The sequence below is a fragment of the Zophobas morio genome, unplaced genomic scaffold (genome assembly GCF_036711695.1).
Source record: "Zophobas morio isolate AGI-343-1 ecotype UQ-CSIRO unplaced genomic scaffold, CSIRO_AGI_Zmor_V1 ptg000022l, whole genome shotgun sequence".
Lineage (NCBI taxonomy): Eukaryota > Metazoa > Arthropoda > Insecta > Coleoptera > Tenebrionidae > Zophobas > Zophobas morio.
In genome coordinates this window covers 5,264,857-5,286,920 of record NW_026972127.1, presented here as the reverse complement: position 1 = coordinate 5,286,920, position 22,064 = coordinate 5,264,857, and the positions used below count along the sequence as shown (strand labels likewise).

At 34.4% G+C, this 22,064-nt stretch overlaps 2 protein-coding genes across 2 annotated transcripts in view; both read left to right on the top strand.

Annotated features, from left to right (window-relative positions):
* The window catches only part of LOC135133653 (leucine-rich repeat-containing protein 70-like), a 186,645-nt gene that overhangs the window by 82,565 nt on the left and 82,016 nt on the right, over nucleotides 1–22,064 (top strand). The window lies entirely within an intron of this gene.
* Nucleotides 14,168–15,461, top strand: LOC135133504 (dual specificity protein phosphatase MPK-4-like). The gene is made up of 2 exons (XM_064061942.1): nucleotides 14,168–14,266; nucleotides 14,319–15,461. The coding sequence occupies exon 2, from the start codon at nucleotides 14,340–14,342 to the stop codon at nucleotides 15,249–15,251; it is 912 nt and encodes a 303-aa protein (XP_063918012.1). The 5' UTR covers nucleotides 14,168–14,266; nucleotides 14,319–14,339; the 3' UTR covers nucleotides 15,252–15,461.

The following is a 22,064-nucleotide window of genomic DNA, read 5'->3' as shown; positions in this document are numbered from 1 at the left end:
TCATTTTAAATTTTATCGATTATGGAAAAATTATTAGAAATTTCGAAGAAGTGAAGTTGAAAATAACTTCTATGAGTCGAAATCCACCACCAAAATGCATATGTAAAATTTTCGAAAGGTCCGCAAAAACAGTCAAAAAATTCATGCTTATTGAAAAATTGAGATTTTTTAAAAACTGTCTAAAAATCTTGAAAAATTTGAAAAAACATTTCGACGAATTAATTCGAATAATTTGTTGATGGTCCCGGACCAAGGTTTTCGAAAAGTTCGGTTTGAAAATGAATTTTTTTTTTATTTTATCAAGTGTGGAAAAATTCTTGAAATTTTCGAAAATAACTTGTGCAAATCGAAATCTACAAAAAAATGTCTTTCGGTAATTTTCAAAGGGTCAAAAATTCTCACATATTCAAAAATTGAGATTTTTGAAAAATTATCTAAAATTCTTCAAACATGACTTGTTGATGGTCTCGGACCAAGATTTTTGAAAAATTCGGTTTTGAAAATGAATTTTTCTAAATACATATCTGTAATATTATCAGTTCTTATTTTATCAATTATGGAAAAATTCTTGAAATTTCGAAGGCATACAGCTGAAAATAACTTGTGAAAATCGAAATCTACAAAAAAATATCTTTAGGTAATTTTCAAAGGAGCTTTGGTCAAAAATTCCTACATACTGAAAATTGAAATTTTTGAAAAGTGCCTAAAAATCCTCAACAAATTACGAAAAATACATTTTGAGGAGCTGGTTCGAGAAACCTATCTTGTTGATGGTCTCAGACCAAGATTTTTGAAAAATTTGGTTTGAAAATGAAAATTTTTAAATATTTTGAAATTGTAATTTTTCATTTTATCGATTCTGGAAAAATTGTTCTAATTCTATAAGTCAAAATTTACAAGAAAAAGTCTAGGGTAATTTTCAAATAATGGTCAAAAAAAATTTACATATCTTAAAAATTGAAAAATTGACTAAAAATCTCCAAAAAATTATGGAAAAAAGTATTTTGACGAGCTGATTCCAAAAACTAACTTTAAAATATACCATAAATTTTACCAATGATGGAATTATTGGGTTTGAATTCAAGACGGTTTGAGCGATTAGTTCAGGGTCTTGCCACTAGGAGCGTGACGATATTTAAACTTGAGGACCGAACACATTTTTCTAATTTATGACGACGAATTCGATTTTACACAAATCGTCCGGAAGAATGATTGCTGTTGAGTCCATTATTATGTTAGAAACTGGTAGGCTTGGAGTTATATATGTAATTGTTAATATTTGTAGTTCAATTTAGATTAAGAATGGACGTGCTATTTTTATTTTTTTGTGACATAAAAACAAATTTTACAGCTGCCACAGAACAAATGCACCCTGTATAAACATAAAGTTGACGATTTTCTTTATTTTGCTATGATGTGCAACAAAGTGTACATAAAGCGTTTAAGTGAGTCGTCGCATAAAAGAATTTTTTGTCGTTTAGCAAACATCTACCTAATCTTCCTTTGACCATCATCCCAACTACACCTGCATGTTCCTGCCGCTTAAAATATTTACTTTTTTTTTCCGCCGCCAAAAAACCCCCTCTGTGTTGAAAACGTGGCAATGTGGGCTCGGCACACAAGCTCTCCAAACAAGAAACCCGGATTGTCTGGATTAAAAGCCTTTTTCCCCAATTTTCCGCAAACAAAATTCCATGTGGCGTCTCTCCCGTCCCGTTTGATGTAACGTCTCATGTAATACACAATTAGGTGATCCCTCGACTTCAAAGCTCTCAAGCACCCCTTCTAAGTGTTCCAGTGAAGTTAATCGAAAATTAACGAGTGCATAATTAATAATATCTCGCGAGCGGAAACTTGAAGTGTGTATTGCTTTATTCTAAGACTCCGTAAAGACCTCAACATTGTGGCAAGTTGTAATCATATTATCTCGCCTCTTTTCTGTGTATTCTTGCTAATGGTAACGCCGCTTCTTTACTAATCGCTTTAGGACGAGGCGACGCGATAATTTCGCACTAGGGTTACTTGGTCGCAAATGCACCCCCGAATCAATGATTAGGCAAAGAAGGAGCCAGAATAACAACTTCATTAAGGCGGCAGATGCCGCCAAGAGGTGTGCGGCGAAAGGAACCGCGACAGCAAGCTCAGAGGAGTTTGTTTAGCACCAAATAAAACAGGATTTGAGCTGCTGCAGGAAGCATTAAAGGATGGCTTGTTGACTCGGGAGGATGTGGGTTTAATCAAAATTTTCTTTTATTAAACACTCGTTTATTTCTTATTCGCGGGTTTTATGGAGGCGTTTAGGCGCTTTTCCATAATCGCGACTAACCTTCACCTTTCACTCATGCCTTGGAATTATTTTTTGCCGGTTATTTACAAAAAATTGACAAAAAACTGGGAGAATGTGGATTTCCATTGAGTCCCCAACATACTTTTTTTAGGATAACACGGTTTCGTAAGAACGTTTATTAATGAATCGTTGAGGCGACTTAGGTTTGTTTTGTTATAATAATCCTCCCTGTGAAGCTAAAAATGCTGAAAAAATCACATGTGAGTTGGTAGAGACTCATTTTTTTAAACCATTTTGTACGTTTCTATATCAATAATCGAGATATTTTGTTTTTGATATGTTCGAAATTATTAATCGCCCATTAGTTAGTTACAACATTTTTCCGGTGATCGCAATTTTATTAAATTAGTGAAAATTCAAAATATGAGTTATGCAACCAAACATACAAGTGAAATTTTGTATTAATATTAGTTTATGAAATTTCGATATGTCCAAATCATGAATGTTTAAAGTGGACCGAAGCATAGAATACTTTGACTACAAGCTTGCTATTAAGCCTTTTTGGGAATTTTTTTCTATTAAAATGTACGCGGGTTGCATTCTAAATGTGTTGAATTTTACAACAATGTCTCACAGAATCTTGGCTTACTAAGTGATATTCATTGTGGTGAACTCTTTCCCACCAACTATACTGTGTTTCGTAAAGACCGTTCTATGGAATATACAGGTTTGTCTAGAGGTGGTGGTGTTGTTCAGTTGATAAGCCTTCTCTTCATTAGTTGACGAAGATGTACATCATCCTTCTCTGTCTATAAATTTGAACAAAATCTCTTTTCGCTCTTGACAAGCTTTTAAAATGAACAGCTTGAACAACAACTTCTACTTTAAAAAGCGAATTTTCATCAACTTTACCAACAACTTTTGGCTAATGATTGGAGTTTCATAAATAATATTGATAATGTGGAGCAAGCATGGTCCAAATTTTTTGATACTCTGTACAATTAATTTTACTCGATCGTGCCCAAATTTTGTTCCTCAAATCTCCACCACCATATTACCCTCCTTGGTTTACCAGTTACGTCATTCATTCTATTCAAGAGTGGGTCTTCACAATCTTCTGACTCATTTAAACGTCTTCGTTCCAAATCTAAAACACTAAACTAAACTCTGTTGGTTACAAAACATACTTATCCAACTTTGAACAATCCATTTCTCTTGATTCCAAAAAGTTCTAGAGCTTTATTCAAAGCAAAAAAGGAACATCTAGAATTCCAAGTATTATGATCTATAAAGGTAATAAGTTGTCAGACTTCTTCGATAGCGTGTTTATTGCTTCTAAACCTATGGAGTACTCTCAGCTCATTTTTAACACTAATTCTCATATTTCTATTCCACCGTGCCAAGTTATTTTTGAAGACGTTTTGATAAATTTAAAAAAATCCGAGGATTCTTTCACAACAAGTGTTGATGGAATTCCCTCTTTCTTACTTAAAGACTGTGCGCAAATTCTTGGTGTACCACATTGTATTATATTTAATTTAATCATTAAAAAATCCATCTTCCTTCAGTTTGGAAGAACGGTTATATTTGTCCATTTCTTAATTTCTTCGATTCGCTTCTTATATAATCTTCTTCATAACAGAATTGAGTGTTCTGTGCTCTTGGGTAAAATTAATTTTCTTGTTCCACGACTAAATACTCACCAACATTTTTTTTTTATATTAACTCTGCTAGAACTAATGCTCTAGATAGATCTTCAATTAATTTTGATTACTACAAAAATTTACAATTTTAGACATGGTTTCGTGTTGTCAAAATAAGTCTACACCTGCTCAGAAAAAAAGGCAAAATGTAGCCCCGCCCACCCGCCCTATCTCATTTGTGATGATTTTTTTTATTCGTCGTGAGCCAAGACGGCGGAGCTTAACTGCAAAATCTTTATTTCTCTACGAGAAATTCAAAACATGATTTTGAGAATCGTGTTGTTAAAAGAATACTTTGTATAATAAGAAAAAAATAAAGTCGAAGATTAGGCCCCACCCATACTCGCCCCGATCTCAAGTCTCAATTGTGGTGGATTTTTCATTCGTTGTCAGATCGAGGGGCGAGGCTTAATTGCACGATCTATATTTGTCTACAAGAATTTACCATTTTAAACATGTTTTAAGTTTCTTGTTCTGAAAAGATAACTACGTATATTAAGAACAAAGGCAAAATATAAGCCCCGCCCACCCACCCTGTCACAATTGTGGTGATTTTGAGAGTCAAAGGACTGGAATTTAAATGCAAAATTCTTATTACTTCTCTCTCTAAAAGAAATCATTCTACCATGTGGGACATTTTTTGAGTATTGTGTTATTCAAAGGATACTATGTATATTATACTATTATATTTAGGAAAAAATTAAAGTCAAAGATTAAGCTATGTATTGTATATTAAGAAAAAAATAATTTTATAAACAAATGAACGAATAAAAGTGAGTTCGTTTTTCGTGTTTAGCAGTTTCACGGCGTTGTCTATGTACAGGGTGAACCAAAATGAAGCACTGAAATTTTACTACCACACTTTCTAGCCAAAAATAAATTCTAACGTGATCTCTTGAAAGAATTTTTTCCAATTTTATGGAAATATTTTTACTTCCCGAGCGTAAGCAAAGGAAGTATTGTAATCGAGTCCGTCGGCCGACTCTCTACTTTTACGTTTTCTCGATCTTTCATGACCCCTAGAAGACGAAGAAATAGGTCTCCCATTTCCGTCTGTCTGTCCGTCCGTATGTCCGTCTGTTGTCCCGGATTTTTATTAGACAGATAATCTCCGAAAGTACTCGACCGATTGTTGTGAAATTTTGTACTTATATTAAGAATATCATGTAGATGGTAAAACGCTAACCAAAATTTGTCTAATCATCCCCACCACCAAAGCGATGACGTCACTTCAAAATTGTACATAGTAAATGGATTTTCAATTGTATAAAATAACATAGTCCTACACATGTAGTTTACAACTCTGAATCGACTATTCACCCGAAACGTCCAGATTTTTGGAAAAAAGATCAAAATTATAAAACAACATTTTGAAATTTAATTTTTAATCTGCTAACCAGAATGCTTTGAAATGTTGCAGATGTTTTAAGGCTATAAAGAGCATCATAAATCTTTAGTCAAAAAATATTTGCTTATCCCCTCCAAAAACTTGATGACGTCAGCTCAAAAGTTTGTGGAATAAATCATATCTAAAATGTACAAAATATGATGAGTCTGTACTTGTGATCTATCACTCCATTCATATTTTTTGGATTTGCATATACAGGGTGACTCAAAAAAATTAATGAATGCATAAATATATTTTATTGATTTAATCAGGAACTACAAAACCGAATGCTCTGAAATCTTGCAGATGTTTTAAGGTCATAAAGAGCATAATAAATGTTTAGTCAAAATATATTTGCTTATCCCCTCCAAAAACTTGATGACGTCAGCTCGAAAGTTTGCCGAATAAATCATATCTAAAATGTACAAAATATGATGAGTCTGTACTTGTCATTTATCACTCCATTCATACTTTTTGGATTTGCATATACGGGGTGACTCAAAAAAATTAATGAATGCGTAAATATATTTTATTGATTTAATCAGGAACTACAAAACCGAATGCTCTGAAATCTTGCAGATGTTTTAAGGTCATAAAGAGCATAATAAATGTTTAGTCAAAATATATTTGCTTATCCCCTCCAAAAACTTGATGACGTCAGTTCGAAAGTTTGCCGAATAAATCATATCTAAAATGTACAAAATATGATGAGTCTGTACTTGTCATTTATCACTCCATTCATATTTTTTGGATTTGCATATACAGGGTGACTCAAAAAAATTAATGAATGCGTACATTTATTTTATTGATTTACTCAGGAACTTCAAAACCGAATGCTTTGAAATCTTGAAGACGTTTTAAAGTTATCATAAGCATGGTAAGCTTTTGATCAAAATGCATTTGCTCATCCCCCCTAAAAAATTTATGACGTGACGACAAAATTTTGCTGAATAAATCCTATCTAAAATGTACAAAATATGATGAGTCTCTTCTTGTGATTTGTCATTCCATTCATAGTTTTTGGATTTGCAGATACAGGGTGACCCAAAAAAATTAGTGAATGCGTAAATGTCTTTTATTGATTTAATCAGGCACTACAGAACCGAATGTTTTGAAATCTTACAGATGTTTTAAGGTTATAAAGAGCTTAATAATTTTTTAGTCAAAATATATTTGGTTATCTTCTACAAAAAACTGATAACGTCAGCTCAAAAGTTTGCCGAATAAAACCTATCTAGAATATACAAAATATGATGAATCTGTACTTGTCATTTATCACTCCATTCATACTTTTTGGATTTGCATATACAGGGTGACTCAAAAAAAAATGAATGGGTAAATTTATTTTATTGGTTTACTCAGGAACTACAAAACCGAATGCTTTGAAATCTACTGCAAAAAAAACATAATAGGCATGCAGTCGTCACGTTTCCGACAGCGAGGGAAGTACTGTCTAAACTCTTTAGACCAATTTTTTAATATAATAATTGAAGTCTCAAATTACGATTTCTACCACACTTTTTTCGTACCGAGGGAGCAATAAAAACACGATCAAAAGCGGTCATGGATTTTTGGTGATTTGTCTTTGATAGAATTTTTATCTTGTCAAATTACAGTCAATTAAAAAGTTTAAGTTGAAAATGGAACGATCTCCGTCTCTGATGTTTTCAAATTTTCGATTTTTTTTTAATCCGGAAATCTAGAAGAATAAAAACATTTAATTTAATAAAAAATTAAATCATTGAAGGAAGTAAGACAAGTCTTCACTCTTTTGCACATTATATAAAAAATATCTTGAAAAACAAAATAAAATACTGGATTTATTTTTGTTTGAATTTATTTTGACACGTAATTTTTGTTATCACTTATTACGAATTACAAATACGAGTCATTAATTAATAGAGTAGACGTAAAAAAATGTCAGAAAAATCCAATATAGTAAATGTTATAAATCCAGATTCAAAGAAATTTGCAGTGAAACAGAGGGGAATCACCACGAATAGAACTAGATTATATCTCGAGTTCTCAATTTTTCATTTTTCATTTTTATTCCATTTTTACATGTTACGATTTTATTTTTTTTTTCCATTTTTATCTTCGTTAATTTTTCATTTTCTTTATTTTTACAATTTTTCGATTTTTCAATATTCTGTTTTTATATTTTTTTGTTTTTTCAGTTTCAATTCTTTTAATTTTTCGTTTCTTCCATTTGTGGATTTGCGATTTTTCAATTTTTCATTTTTTTGTTTTTTCAATGTTTAGATTTTGCAATTTCGATTATTCGATTTTTTCATATTTTATTTTTTTTTGTTTTTTTTTTATCTCAATTTTTCAATTTTTCAATCTTAGATTTCTCATAATTATAATAATGATATTACGAGACAAAATGCAAGGGTCAAATAACAAGATTGATGAGATTCATACGGAAACAGAACTATATTATAATTTAGCGCCACAATACTTAAAGCTAAATTGGAAAATGTGAAGCAGAGGGGAACTGTTACGAATTCACATAGCCTTCAAAATGTCAAAGCTCACTCTTGGAGTTTAAGAGAATAAAAAAAATCATCAAAATTAAGATCGGGTGGGTGGGCGGGGATTATATTTTGCCTTTTTTTTCCATAATATACATAGCCATCTTTTCACAACAAGAAATTTAGAACATTGTTAAAATGGTACATTTCTTTTTTCTCTGAAATATAATTTTGTTTTACAATTTTTCGAGTTTTCAACTTCTCAATTTTTAATTTTTCAATTATTCCATTTCTACATGTTACGATTTTTTTTTTCAATTTTTATATTCGTTAATTTTTCATTTTCTTTATTTTTACAATTTTCCGACTTTTCAATGTTCTGTTTTTATGTTTTTTTGTTTTTTCAGATCCAATTCTTTTAATATTTCGTTTCTTCCATTTATCGATTTGCGATTTTTCAATTTTTCATTTTTTTGTTTCTTCAATGTTTAGATTTGGCAATTTTTCGATTAAAAATTTCTCGAGTTACATTTTAAAATTTTTCAGTTTTTCCAATTCCCAAATTTTTCACGTTTTAATTTTTAGATTATGCAGTTTTTCGATTTGGAATTTCACGAGTTTTCAATCTTCCATTTTTCATTTTTTTTTTTTTTCAATTTTTCAATCTTAGATTTTTCATAATTTTAGTAATGATATTACGAGACAAAATGCAAGGTCAGATAAAAAGTATAATTCTAAGATTTATGAGATTCATAAGGAAACAGAACTATATTATAATTTAAAAACTTAAAGCTAAATTCGGCTCACTCTTGGGGTTTAAGAGAATAAAAAAAATCATCAGAATTAAGACAGGGTGGGTGGGCGGGGATTATATTTTGTCAATTTTTTCTTAATATGCGAAGTCTTCTTTTCCCAACAAGAAACTGACAATGTGTTTAACTATCCTGTTGTTGAAAAAAAATTCTATATATTAAAAAATAATAATAATAAGCCCCACTCACCCGCCCCGATCTCAATTGTGATGAATTTTTCATTCGTTCATAAACTGAGGGGCGGAGCGTAATTGCAAAATACATATTTCTATATTGATTTGAATGAGTTTGTCTTCTCTAAACAGAGGACTGAAATTATTAATTAAACCACAACCGAACAAAATCTTATGAACATTATAATTCTTATTTTATTAAGAAAAACCTTAAAAATCATTCTCTTTTTTAAAAGTGATAAATAACACTACAAAGAAAAAATTTAAAAGTAGAAAAATTGTGTCACTAGACTCAAAATTTTGAAAGTTTTTGAAAATGCTAAACAAATATTGGGTTTGAACGCATCAAAATAAGAAATATGAAATTCGCAGATTTATAAAACCGTTGTTAAAGTTACGCAAATTTTCAACTTTAGAGTAATCAGTTTTAACCCAAATGTCAAATTTGAAAAAACATAACTGCCTTGATCTAAATAGTAGTGAAGTTTTCATTCGTTGGCAGGCCTAGGGGCGGAGCTTAATTACAAAATCCATATTTTCTTACAAAAATTTACCATTTTAAGCGTGTTTTAAGTTTATAAAATCCAAAAAAAATCATCACAATTGAGATGAGGGAGGTGGGTGGGGTTTATATTTTGCCTTTTTTTTTTCTTAATATACATAGCCATCTTGTCACAGCAAGAAACTTAAAACATGGTTAAAATGGTACATTTTTGCAAGGAAATATTGAGTTTGCAATAATGGGGTGGAGCTTAATTGCAAAATTGTTATTTCCTTAGACAAGTTTTCCATTTTAAACATGTTTTAAGTTTCATGTTGTAAAAAGAACTCTACAGATATTAAAGCAAAAAGGCAAAATCTAATCCCGCCCACCCGCCCTGTCTTAACTCCGATGATTTTTTTTTATTCACCGTGAACCAAAGGGGCAGACCATAACTGCAAAATACTTATTCCTGTACAAGAAATTAAGAACATGTTTTTTAGTATCGTGTTGTTCAAAGAATACTATGTAAATTAAGAAAAAGAGGGAAAATATAAACCCCGCCCACCCACCCCATCTCAATTCTGATGATTTTTTTATTCTTAGAAACTTAAAACGCGTTTAAAATGGTAAATTTTTGTAAGGAAATGTGGATTTTGCAATGAGGCTCCGCCTCTAGGTCTGGCAACGAGTGAAGACTTTGTTACTACATATTCAGGTCAGGAATAGGTAGGGCTTAGTCTTTCGCTTTAATTTTTTCCCAATATACATTTTTTCTTTGAACACGTGGCTCAAAAACATGTTTTTAATTTCTTGTAAAGAAATAAGCATTTTGCAGTTAAGGTGAATCCCCTTGGTTCAGGGCGAATGAAAAAAATCACCACAATTGAGATAGGGCGGGTGGGCGGGCTTACCTTTTTACTTACTTACTTAAAACATGTTTAAAATGGAAAATTTCTAAAAGGAAATATCGATTTTGCAATTAGATTCCGTCCTATGATTCCAAAACCCATATTTCCTTGAATAAACCATTTTAATCAAGATCGCTATGTATATTAAGAAAAAAAAGCAAAATATTAGGAAGTATTGTAATGAAGTCGGTCGGCCGACTCTACTTTTACATTTTCTCGACGTTTCATGACCCCTAGAGTACGAAGAAATGGGTCTCCCGTTTCCGTCTATCTGTCTGTCTGTCCGTCTGTCTGACGGCCCGATTTTTTTTTATGTTTTTGCAGAGTGATTTTTCTGTAAGTTTTCTCTGGCTGTGCGAGTGAATTGTCGTTGTCACCCTTTGGTGCTTGGTACCCTTCTACTTCCGGAGGCGTTAAAGAATCCATTTCTATACAATTCTCCATTTTAAATCTTGAGTCAGGAAAAATTTGACATTCAGAAATATGACACATCCGGTAAGGAGGGGTATATCTGGTTGCCTAAAAATTAATGGCATATCCTCTAAGAAAATAAAAGATGGGTGGGGCTAGTACTTGGCAAGATAAGACTGATTTTGCCAAATGGCATATCCTTTAATAAAATAAAAGGCGGGTGGGCGGGGCTAGTATATGGCAAGATAAGACTGATTTTGGCAATCTGCCTAAAAAAATGAAGGGCGAATGGACGGGGTTCGTACTTAATAAGTACTTTAGCAAAATGTTTTTTTTTGCTAAAGGTTTGTCGTTGTTGATCTACAATTTAAAAACCATGCTGATCCTCTGATATATATCAGAAAAGTTATACAACTTTTCACAACAGGATAGATAGATAGAATGTAGGATTAATTCGAAAATTTTAGAAAAATTAGAAAAGAGGAAAATGTAATTTTCAACTTTAGTAGCATCACCTAACTTCAAGGTAGAACAGATCTTAGATTCTTTCCATTTTGTAAGGAAAAAGACTGGAAAAACGACGACAAAATAATGACAACAAAAATTTTGAAAAAAGGCGATACAAAAAAAATCCAAAAAGCCAGAAAAAATTAAAAGCGACACAAAAACGGTCCAAAGAAATATGAAAAAAAAAATCGATAAATAATGAGACAAAAAAAGGCAACAAAAAACCTCGAAAAAAGGGACAAATATCGGATTAAAAACAAGGGTGACAAACATGATATCCACATTTTCCCATATATTTCAGAGAAACATTTTGCCCCGCCCACCCACCCATTCTACATTGCGTTGATTTTTCATTTAACAAGGATAAGAAAAAGAATAAAAAAGGGAACAAAAAAAATGTGAAGAAATCGCGCCAGAAAAGATCAAAAACCGCGACAAAAGGGGGATAAAAAATAAAAAAAACATTAATAAAAGCATTAATAAAAGCAGATATTCCTAAAATAAATACAAGATTTGACAACATATATGTCTAATAAAAATCCGGACGCCAAGCAGACGAACAGACAGACAGACTGAAACGGCACTTCTATTTCTTCGTACTCTAGGGGTCATGAAAGGTCTAGAAAAGTCGACCGAGGGACTCGATTACAATACTTCCTTCACTGACGCTCGGGAACTAAAATATCAAAATACCGACTTTAACCTAAAAATAATATACTTAAAAACAACGAAGGAGAATGCAAAACAGAGGAAGGTGCAGTCATAAAATATATATGTGTTCTATGTGAAAACACCGGAATAAGGTAGGACATTAAAACATTCTAGAATTTTTTTATAACAATTATGACAAGTTTTGCATAGGCAACATATTATACACCCCAGAGACAACTTCGTCCAATTTAGTTTTTTTTTAAATAAGTAATCATAGCAATCACAGAAAAAGTTTTCTAAACGCTTGATTTGAGGGAGTCACACTTTCCCGATATCAATAGCATGTCTGTTTTTTCAGAATTCGAAAACATTTCAAAGCAAACGAAAATTGAAAATATTTGGCTGACAGAAATAATTTGTCATAATTTTTGTTCTGATCATTGCTATCTATGCGTTCATTATTATTTAAAAATAAAAATAAATCCAAGCTGTTTATGAAGCGTAAAATGCAGAACTATTCAGGTGTGAGCAGATAAAATGTACACTCTGTATATAAATTCTTTGGAACAATTTTTTTGTTTTACCTTTGATTACAGGTAAATAAAATGAGTTTTTTTCATATTTTGATATACTTCTTGAAAATAATACTGTCTAAATGAGCTAAAAGTACTCTTTGCAACACTGGACCAAATATTGTATACAATGAAAACATCATCAAAAGTGGGTGAAGTGGCTCCCCCTGTCGCTGCCGGTCCCAATTCCAACACGCAAGTGTCATCCATATGTATTTATCCCATTTATTTTTGAAATTGTATCGATCTGGTGCGTCTAACCCTCTTGCTCCCATTTAACGCACTAAAGCTATCCTCATGCTCCACTACATCGTGTTGTAGAATAATATTCATGAGAGCAGGTAGCTGTTCTGTCATGCATCCACAATTTATTCACAGCATGGCCGTTGTATGAATGAAACGTACAATATAAACAATGCTTACGTTAATAAATGTCTCTCGGCATAACGGGATTCATTCTGACGTGATGAATAAGCGATGCCGCGATAATCTCCCCCTATTTCAGGATTTTTGTGGATTAATGAAGGTTTTAGCGCCTCCGGGAGACGGCTAGTTTTGTCTTTATTTTTCGCCGTTTTGCGGATAGGAGAGGTGCGAATTTATAGCCAGACACTCGTTTAACCCTGACCATAAATGGTAATTAGATGAAGTCTGAAGTTATAAAATATGCGCTATCTTGTTTTCATCAGGAGGTAATTTAAACTTAAACTGCTCCATTATACTCAAGCGCCGTTATGATTAACGCCGCTGTTGGGGAGGTTCGAATCGGGCGATACAGAATGTGCAGTATCAGCGCGATACGAGTAACAAAAGATATAAAAAAGCCCGGGTTTAAAAAGAAAACAAGCTGTCCACATTTTGTCACTGAACTAAAAACAAGCTAAAATTATATTTGCGATTATTTAACTTTTATTGTTAAATGTTCAACACAGCGTGAATTTTATTTCTGCACTCGGTGACACATCTAAAATTTAATTTCCGGTTTTGTTTATATATGTATGTGCATTTAAACGGAATTTTTTTGGGGTTAATTAAAGTAATGGTTCATAAAATGAATTGGTACAAAAAATGTACGCTTGTAATAAAGTCTTGGTAGTTGAGAGCGTCGAATATAGTGCTTGTTTGAAGAGGGGATCAACCCTCGCATGCAAATTGATTTCAATTATCTCTACTTAAGCTGATTCACCTTTTACATCTCCCGACAACAAAGACAACCTTTGTCCAAACATCCATAAAGTTGCCTCATCCATTTAACTTTACTTGTAACTCAGCAATTCATGTTCGGAATGATCTGAATTATGATAAAGTGAGATTGGTGGAATTCCATTAGCGTCCCAAAATTTATCTTGATTAAGTCTTTTAAGATTAGTAGTGCTTTTAAGCATATCCGACTGACGCTCTTCACGTTACGTACTAGTGTTAGTCTTAAAAAGCTGACAGAAAACTTATAGAGGATTACGGAGGTCGATTTATCAGGGTATTGAAAAGTGGAAAACAGGCTGACATGTTTTCCGATGTCGTGGAAGAACGAAAGGATGTGTTTTTGTCGAACGGGAAGTATTTATTTGTGTTCCTGTCATCAACTCGGCCAGTCCCAGGGGTGTTCGGAATGGTTGATAAAAATTGTGTGACGCATTGCCGTCGCTTGGTTTTTTAGCTAAAAACTTTTAAACCAAGCTATTTGGGAACTAGGATGCAATAAGCGGTATTTTATCGAAGTGTGGAAAATACCGAGGTCGTGATTGTAGCCAGCTGCGTCTGACGCATGCGCCTATTTCATTGGTCCACATGTTTGACAGTTGTTTAATGGTCGTGTCAGTGGGTCATTGTCAATGTCACAAACCACGAACTAATAAATAAAAATAAAGTCGCAGTGCCAATTTTTTCAGCGAATAAGGTTTGTCCTTTAACTATTTTAATCACGAAATAATTTCTAGTAATCTCTCAAGGTTATAACACTGAACACCAGAATGAGTCAGTTCCTGAGACAAAAAATATGTTTGTATCGCCTGTCCCCAGTCAGTATTGATCTGATCGAGCCAAATCTGTACCTAGGAAGTCGTTCGGCCGCCGAAGATCCAGAAACCCTAAAAAAATACAACATAACCCACATCCTAACAATCGACGATATTCCACTACCTGATGAATTCACGAAGAAACAAAATTTAACCACAAAATGCATCTGCCTCAGTGACCAACCCAGAGAAGACCTGTTGTCCCATTTGGACGACACGTACGCCTTCATTTCCGAAGGCCTGTCGAAAGGATCCGTTTTAGTCCACTGCTTCTTCGGCGTGTCTCGCAGCGCGTCCCTCGTTATTGCATTTATTATGAGAAAGCACCACATGCCGTATGAAAGAGCGTTCGAGAAAGTGCGGCGGCGCAGAAACCGGGTTTGGCCAAACACGGGATTTGTTACTCAGTTGAGACTGTACCAGGAAATGGGGTACAAAGTGGACTCACTGTACCCCAATTACAAAATTTACAGATTGCACAAAGTCGCCAATCAAGTGCGCAAAGTCCGTGCTGTGCCACATGATTGCATGGATGTGATTCAGGATGACCCTGGATTGGCTCCATTGGCACCGGAAGCCAAGGTTTTTTGTTGCAAGGGGTGCAGTAGGGTTTTGGCAGACGAATCACACTTGATTCCTCACATGCACCAGGGGGAAATTTGTAATTTGTTGTACTTTGTTTTTCCCATTGCTTGGATGGATTGCTGCAAGACTGTTGAAAGAGGGCTGTGTTGCCCGAAGTGTAATGCAGAAGTGGGATCATTCAACTGGAATGTTGCTATTCGATGTCCGTGCGACGCTACAAAGAATCCTGCTTTTTGCTTAAAACCAGATGGGGTGAAATTTATTAAAGTTTCCAAACTTTGACTTGCGTTTCTGTTTTTTTTGTTATATACGTTTATTTTTGTTAGGAGAGTTTTTATATTTTTTTAATTCTTGGCCTAATAACCTCCCTGGTATTACATAGCCAAAAATATATAACGTTGTGAACTATTTATCCAGTCCATTTTTATAGAAAATAATTTATATCAGATTTTTATATTAATAAAAAATATGTGATATGTATGTACATACATACATTTGATTTTTTTTTACAACCTTTGGAAATTAAAATAAAGATATGCGTATTCTACAGCATTCAGAACATACAAAGTACGGCGTTCGTCCATAAAACTAAAAAAAAATCGGGATATCTATGGTAAACAATAACGGCGAAAACCGCAAGTGTAGAGGTGTTACTTTATAAAAGTTAAGTAACGTGTACTAAGCAAAATTTTAATATGACGTCATTTAATTTTTGGTGGGATAGTTAGACTACTTTTGGTCACCATTTTACCATCTAGATATTCATAAGATACTTATAAAACTTCCACAACAATCAGTCCAGTAGTTCCGGAGATTACAACAATAAAATCGCCAACAGACTACAGACAAAAAAAAAGGCTAGACTTTTTCGTAGTAAATCCAGTGATGGTAAATCCTTTAATTGAATTCTTTGACCGTTTTTGGAGTGCCCTTTCAAAATTTCCTAAACACATTTTCTTGTGGATTTCGACTTCTAGAAGTTGTTTTCGGCTTTATTTACTTATTTCGAAAATTCCAACAATATTTCCATAGCTAATAAAATAAAAACTGACGATTTTCAAAATATTAAAAAAAAAATTTTCCCCACCAACAATTTGATGACGTCACAACTGCACACCCCCGAATATTTATTATACGTGTTATGTCTATTAAAATATCTATGAAAGTCTCTCGTTTTGCCATGAACACTTTTTTATTAATAAATTGGGGGTGACTGTCTCTAAAATTTTTCACCAACATTTTACCATTGTGACACGGAGGACGATTTTTTATTGAATATTCAACCCAATTTATTATTATTTTTATTTAAAATCAAATAATGGAGTTACTGATGGTGGGCACTTTCGGAACAGGACCCGATTCCAGCGCAATTCCGCGACTAGACGCACGGTTTCCAAGGTACTGGTGTAAACAAAACGTCTAAATAAGACATGATTTGGTCTCCGTCTCCGCTTTTATCAGCACTTCATCAGCAATAACATATCATATATCCAAGAGATAACATCTTTAGAGTAAGTGGATGAAGTTTTATACAAGTGGAGCGAGATAAAAACAATTCTTTTGATGATTATGAGTATGACACAAACTGTGACACAAATTTCCGGATATTTTTTTAAATATTAAAAATTACTATTTTGCCATGTCTAGTGTAATTTTGCGAAGCACGTACCCTTATGCCCCCCTGGAAATTACCCCACTTTCTCGAGAAGATGAGAATCGCCGCTCTTTATCTAAAAATGAAACGTTCTCGGGGGTCCTAACTGTCTTTTTTAAAAATGGAAAACCTTCTCGGGTGCCCCAAATCTCTTTTTTTTTTGTGAAACCTCGGGGGGCCCAAATGTCTTTTTTTTAACTTGAAACTTTCTCGAGGCTCCCAACCGTCATTTTTAAAAATGTAAAACCTTCTCGGGGGCGTCAAATGTCTCTTTTAAGAATGTGAAACCTTCTCGGGGGTCCTAGCTGTTTTTCTTAACAATGTGAAACTTTCTCGGGGGTCCTAACTGTCTTTTTTAAAAATATAAAACCTTTTAGGGGGCGCTGAATATCTTTTTTAAGAATGTGAAACCTTCTCGGGGGTCATAACTGTCTCTTTTAAAAATATAAAACCTTCTCGGGGGTCCCAACCGTCATTTTTAAAAATGTAAAACCTTCTCGGGGGTCCCAAATGTCTTTTTTTTTTAATGTGAAACCTTCAGGGGGATCCTAACCATCTTTTTTAAAAATGGAAAACCTTCTCGGGGGCCCAAATGTCGTTTTTAAAAATATAGAGCCTTCTAAGGGGCGCCAAATATCTTTTTTAAGAATGTGAAATCTTCTCGGGGGTCCCAACTGTCTCTTTTAAAAATGTAAAACCTTCTCGGGGGTGGCAAATGTATTGTTTAAGAATTTGAAACCTTCTCGGGGGCGTCAAATGTCTTTATTAAGGGTGTGAAATCTTCTCGGGGATCCTAACTGTTTCTTTTTAATGTAAAACCTTCTCGGGTTCCCAACTGTCTCTTTTAAAAATGTAAAACCTTCTCGGGGGTCCCAACCATCATTTTTAAAAATGTAAAACCTTCTCGGGGGCCCAATTGTCGTTTTTGAAAATATAAAACCTTTTAGGGGGCGCCGAATATCTTTTTTAAGAATGTGAAACCTTCTCGGGGGTCATAACTGTCTCTTTTAAAAATATAAAACCTTCTTGGGGATCCCAACCGTCATTTTTAAAAATGTAAAACCTTCTCGGGGGTCCCAAATGTCTTTTTTTTTCAATGTGAAACCTTCTCGGTTGTCCCAAATGTCTCTTTTAAAAATGTAAAACCTTCTCGGGGGCGGCAACTGTATTCTTTAAGAATTTGAAACCTTCTCAGGGGGATTAAATGTCTTTATTAAGGATATGAAACCTTCAGGGGGATCCTAACCATCTTTTTTAAAAATGTAAAACCTTCTCGGGGGTCCCAACCGTGATTTTTTAAAATGTAAAACCTCGGGGGTCCCAACCGTCATTTTTAAAAATGTAAAACCTTCTTGGGGGTCCCAAATGTCTTTTTTTTTCAATGTGAAACCTTCTCGGGAGTCCCAACTGTCTCTTTTAAAAATGTAAAACCTTCTCGGGAGTTCCAACCATCATTTTTAAAAATGTAAAACCTTCTCGGGGCGCCAAATATCTTTTTTAAGAATGTGAAATCTTCTCGGGGGTCCCAACTGTCTCTTTTAAAAATGTAAAACCTTCTCGGGGGCGTCAAATGTCTTTATTAAGTGTGTGAAACCTTCTCGGGGATCCTAACTGTTTTTTTTTTAATGTAAAACTTTCTCGGGGGTCCCAACCGTCGTTTTTAAAAATGTAAAACCCTCTAGGGGGTCCCAAATGTCTTTTTTTTCAATGTGAAACCTTCTCGGAGGTCCCAACTGTCTCTTTTAAAAATGTAAAACCTTCTCGGGAGTCTCAACCATCATTTTTAAAAATGTAAAACCTTTTCGGGGGCCCAGTTGTCGTGTTTAAAAATGTAAAACCTTCTCGGGGGTCCCAAATGTCTCTTTTAAAAATGTAAAACCTTCTCGGGGGTCCCAACCATCATTTTTAAAAATGTAAAACCTTCTCGGGGGTCCCAAATGTCTCTTTTAAAAATGTAAAACCTTCTCGGGGGTCCCAACCATCATTTTTAAAAATGTAAAACCTTTTCGGGGGCCCAGTTGTCGTGTTTAAAAATGTAAAACTTTCTCGGGGGTCCCAAATGTCTCTTTTAAAAATGTAAAACCTTCTCGGGGGTCCCAACCATCATTTTTAAAAATGTAAAACCTTCTCGGGGGCGGCAAATGTATTCTTTAAGAATTTGAAACCTTCTCAGGGGCATCAAATGTCTTTATTAAGGATATGAAACCTTCAGGGGGATCCTAACTATCTTTTTTAAAAATGTAAAACCTTCTCGGGGGTCCCAACCGTGATTTTTTAAAATGTAAAACCTTCTCGGAGGTACCAACCGTCATTTTTAAAAATGTAAAACCTTCTCGGGGGCCCAAATGTCGTTTTTAAAAATATAAAGCCTTTTAGAGGGCGCCAAATATCTTTTTTAAGAATGTGAAACCTTCTCGGGTTCCCAACTGTCTCTTTTAAAAGTGTAAAACCTTCTCGGGGGTCCCAACCATCATTTTTAAAAATGTAAAACCTTCTCGGGGGCCCAATTGTCGTTTTTAAAAATATAAAACCTTTAGGGGGCGCCGAATATCTTTTTTAAGAATGTGAAACCTTCTCGGGGGTCATAACTGTCTCTTTTAAAAATATAAAACCTTCTCGGGGATCCCAACCGTCATTTTTAAAAATGTAAAACCTTCTAGGGCGTCCCAAATGTCTTTTTTTTCAATATGAAACCTTCTCGGAGGTCCCAACTGTCTCTTTTAAAAATGTAAAACCTTCTCGGGGGCCCAATTCTTGTTTTTAAAAATATGAAACCTTCTCGGGGGCGTCAAATGTCTTTATTAAGGATGTGAAACCTTCTCGGGGATCCTAACTGTCTTTTTTAAAAATGTAAAACCTTCTCGGGGGCCCAATTGTTGTTTTTAAAAATATGAAACCTTCCAGGGGGCGCCAAATATCTTTTTTTTAATGTGAAACCTTCTCGGGGTTCCCGAATGTCTTTTTTTTAATGTGAAACCTTCTCGGGGGTCCCAACTGTCTTTTTTAAGAATGTGAAACCTTCTCGGGAATCCCAACTACCTGTTTTAAAAATGTAAAACCTTCTAGGGGGCGCCAAATATCTTTTTTTTTTAATATGAAACCTTCTCAGGTTGGCCCAAAATTGTCTTTTTTAAAAATGTAAAACCTTCTCGGGGTTTCCAATTTTTTTTTTTAATGTGAAACCTTCTCGGGGATCCCAACTGTTCTTTTTTAAAGAAGATGAAACCTTCTCGGGGCCCAAAGTGTCTTTTTTTAAGCATATGAAACTTCTCGGGGGTTCCAGCCGTCTCTTTTAAAAATGTAAAACCTTCTCGAACATTCCAACTGTCTTTTTTTAGGAATGTGAAACCTTCTCGGGGGTCCCAATTCTCTTTTTTAAAAATCCAAAACCTTCTCGGGGCCGCCAAATGTCTTTTTAAGAATGTGAAACCTTCTCGGGGGTCCCAACTGTCCTTTTTTAAGAAGACCAGTTTTTTGATTAGTTCGTCGAAATGTATTTCCTATTATTTAAGACGATTTTAGACAACTTTTAAAATGTCAATTTTTGAATACGTATGAATTTTGACCGTTTTTCGAGCATCATTCGAAAATTACCTTGTAGATTTTGACTTGTAGAAATTATTTTCAGCTGCATTTTTTCGAAAATTACAATTTTTCCAGAATCAATACTTGGAAAATTACAATTTTCAAATATTTAAAAAATAAAACATTATTTAAATAAATTGTACCACTAACAAATACTTTTTTAACTGTTTTCAGGAACTTAGGACACGAAAAAGCTGCAGTAATATTATTTTAACATGGCAAAAATGTAAAAACTGTTACACCTCGTTTAGCGAGTCCCCCCTAATCAGCAATTGGTTAATAAGCAGTGGCGTTCCTCTATTAAATTTTCCTTTTTAATCCATTACCCAATATCCACTACCAAGATTGTTATTTTGTTCTAAAGCAACTCCTTCCTCGGGCTTCCAATAGATAAAAGCTTCCGGTTTCCATTAATCAGACATTTAATAACGTTGTTAGATGACTAGTGGATTAAGCAGAAGGACTCGGTCGAGGCCTTGTAGCACCCCCTTAATACACAGTTCTCGGCATTAGCCCCGAGTATTGAATTAAACGGACGGACCGAAGCTTCGGGATATAGCGAGGCCGTTAATCGGGATTTTCGGGACACTTTCAGGTCGATTCGCATGTTTTAAGTAATCCTCATAAATTTTGCACAAGGACGAATCACAAATTGGCCGCGATTGCCTCTAGAACGCACGGAATTAATAAACAGCTCCTCAAATTTATTAAAACTGCAAAGCTCGTGAGAGCTTTATAACGAGCAAGGGTTTGTGCATGAAGTTTGGGAAACCTTTCCAAACTTTATTATTAAGAGTTCCGCAACGAAACTCGTGAAAGTGAAAGCTTGTAAAGTTGGTAAGAAAGCGCGAGTTGGTGAGAGTGAGCGCAGCGCTCGACTGCGTTATGTCATCAACATGAATATGCACGTCGGATAAAATGCCGATACAAGCTCAACGTCATGTTTCGACCAGATATAAACCCTCTGAAAAATTGTTGATGCGAAACGAAATTTGTTTCCATTGCTGTGTGACGTGTTTCGTACTATAATCCAACAGAAGTGATTTACGACTACCTGCAACAGCATTTGCCTTTTTATTCATTACTTATTCCATATTTGAAGTGCCAGTTTCGCGATGATTCATTTACATCGTTTTACATGCAGATATCAAGTAAACTGAAAAATATGACTGAAGTAAACACAAATAAACTGTCACAACTGCCATTGCCAAACACGTGTAAACATTTTATATCCAGTCGATGGGGAATTCATCAGAGAACTGGCTCTTTCAGCATTTGTTGGGATTAAATTTGATGGAGCGCAGCAGACAGGGGATTAACAAAGCGCCTGGAAGAACTCACAAAAGAATTCCGGCGTTGACGAAGAACTCGAGGACCAAGCGAGTAATATTACTAAATTTATAGTAAAATTGCTGCCATTTATCGCACGTCCGTAAAAGCAGTGGCATGTGTAGTCTGACGACCATCATCAATATCCAAACTACGTGAATTCTTTCTTTCCACAAGTTTAGTTACTGGAGGAATTCGCACTACACTAAACCGTCAGCACGTTCTCCGATAACCTATGTGCAGACAGCATGAACTGTATTTTTCGCCGGCGAAAAAACACCGGTTCGGTCTGCGAGATTTATGTGGTCCTATGTCCATTTTATCTCTCTTGACTGTGAGAGCTTATCAAGAACAAGACGAAAACATGTGGATGATTCTCGAGTATCGGAATGTTCGCTAGAACTGGCGCAGCGCAGCGTAGAAATCAGAATTACTTAAGGAAAGTGCACTCGAATTTAAAGTTCGCGTTTACTAAAATAGTTTCTACGGGATTTGTGTACTAAAATGGGAATAAAATGGGCGCTAGA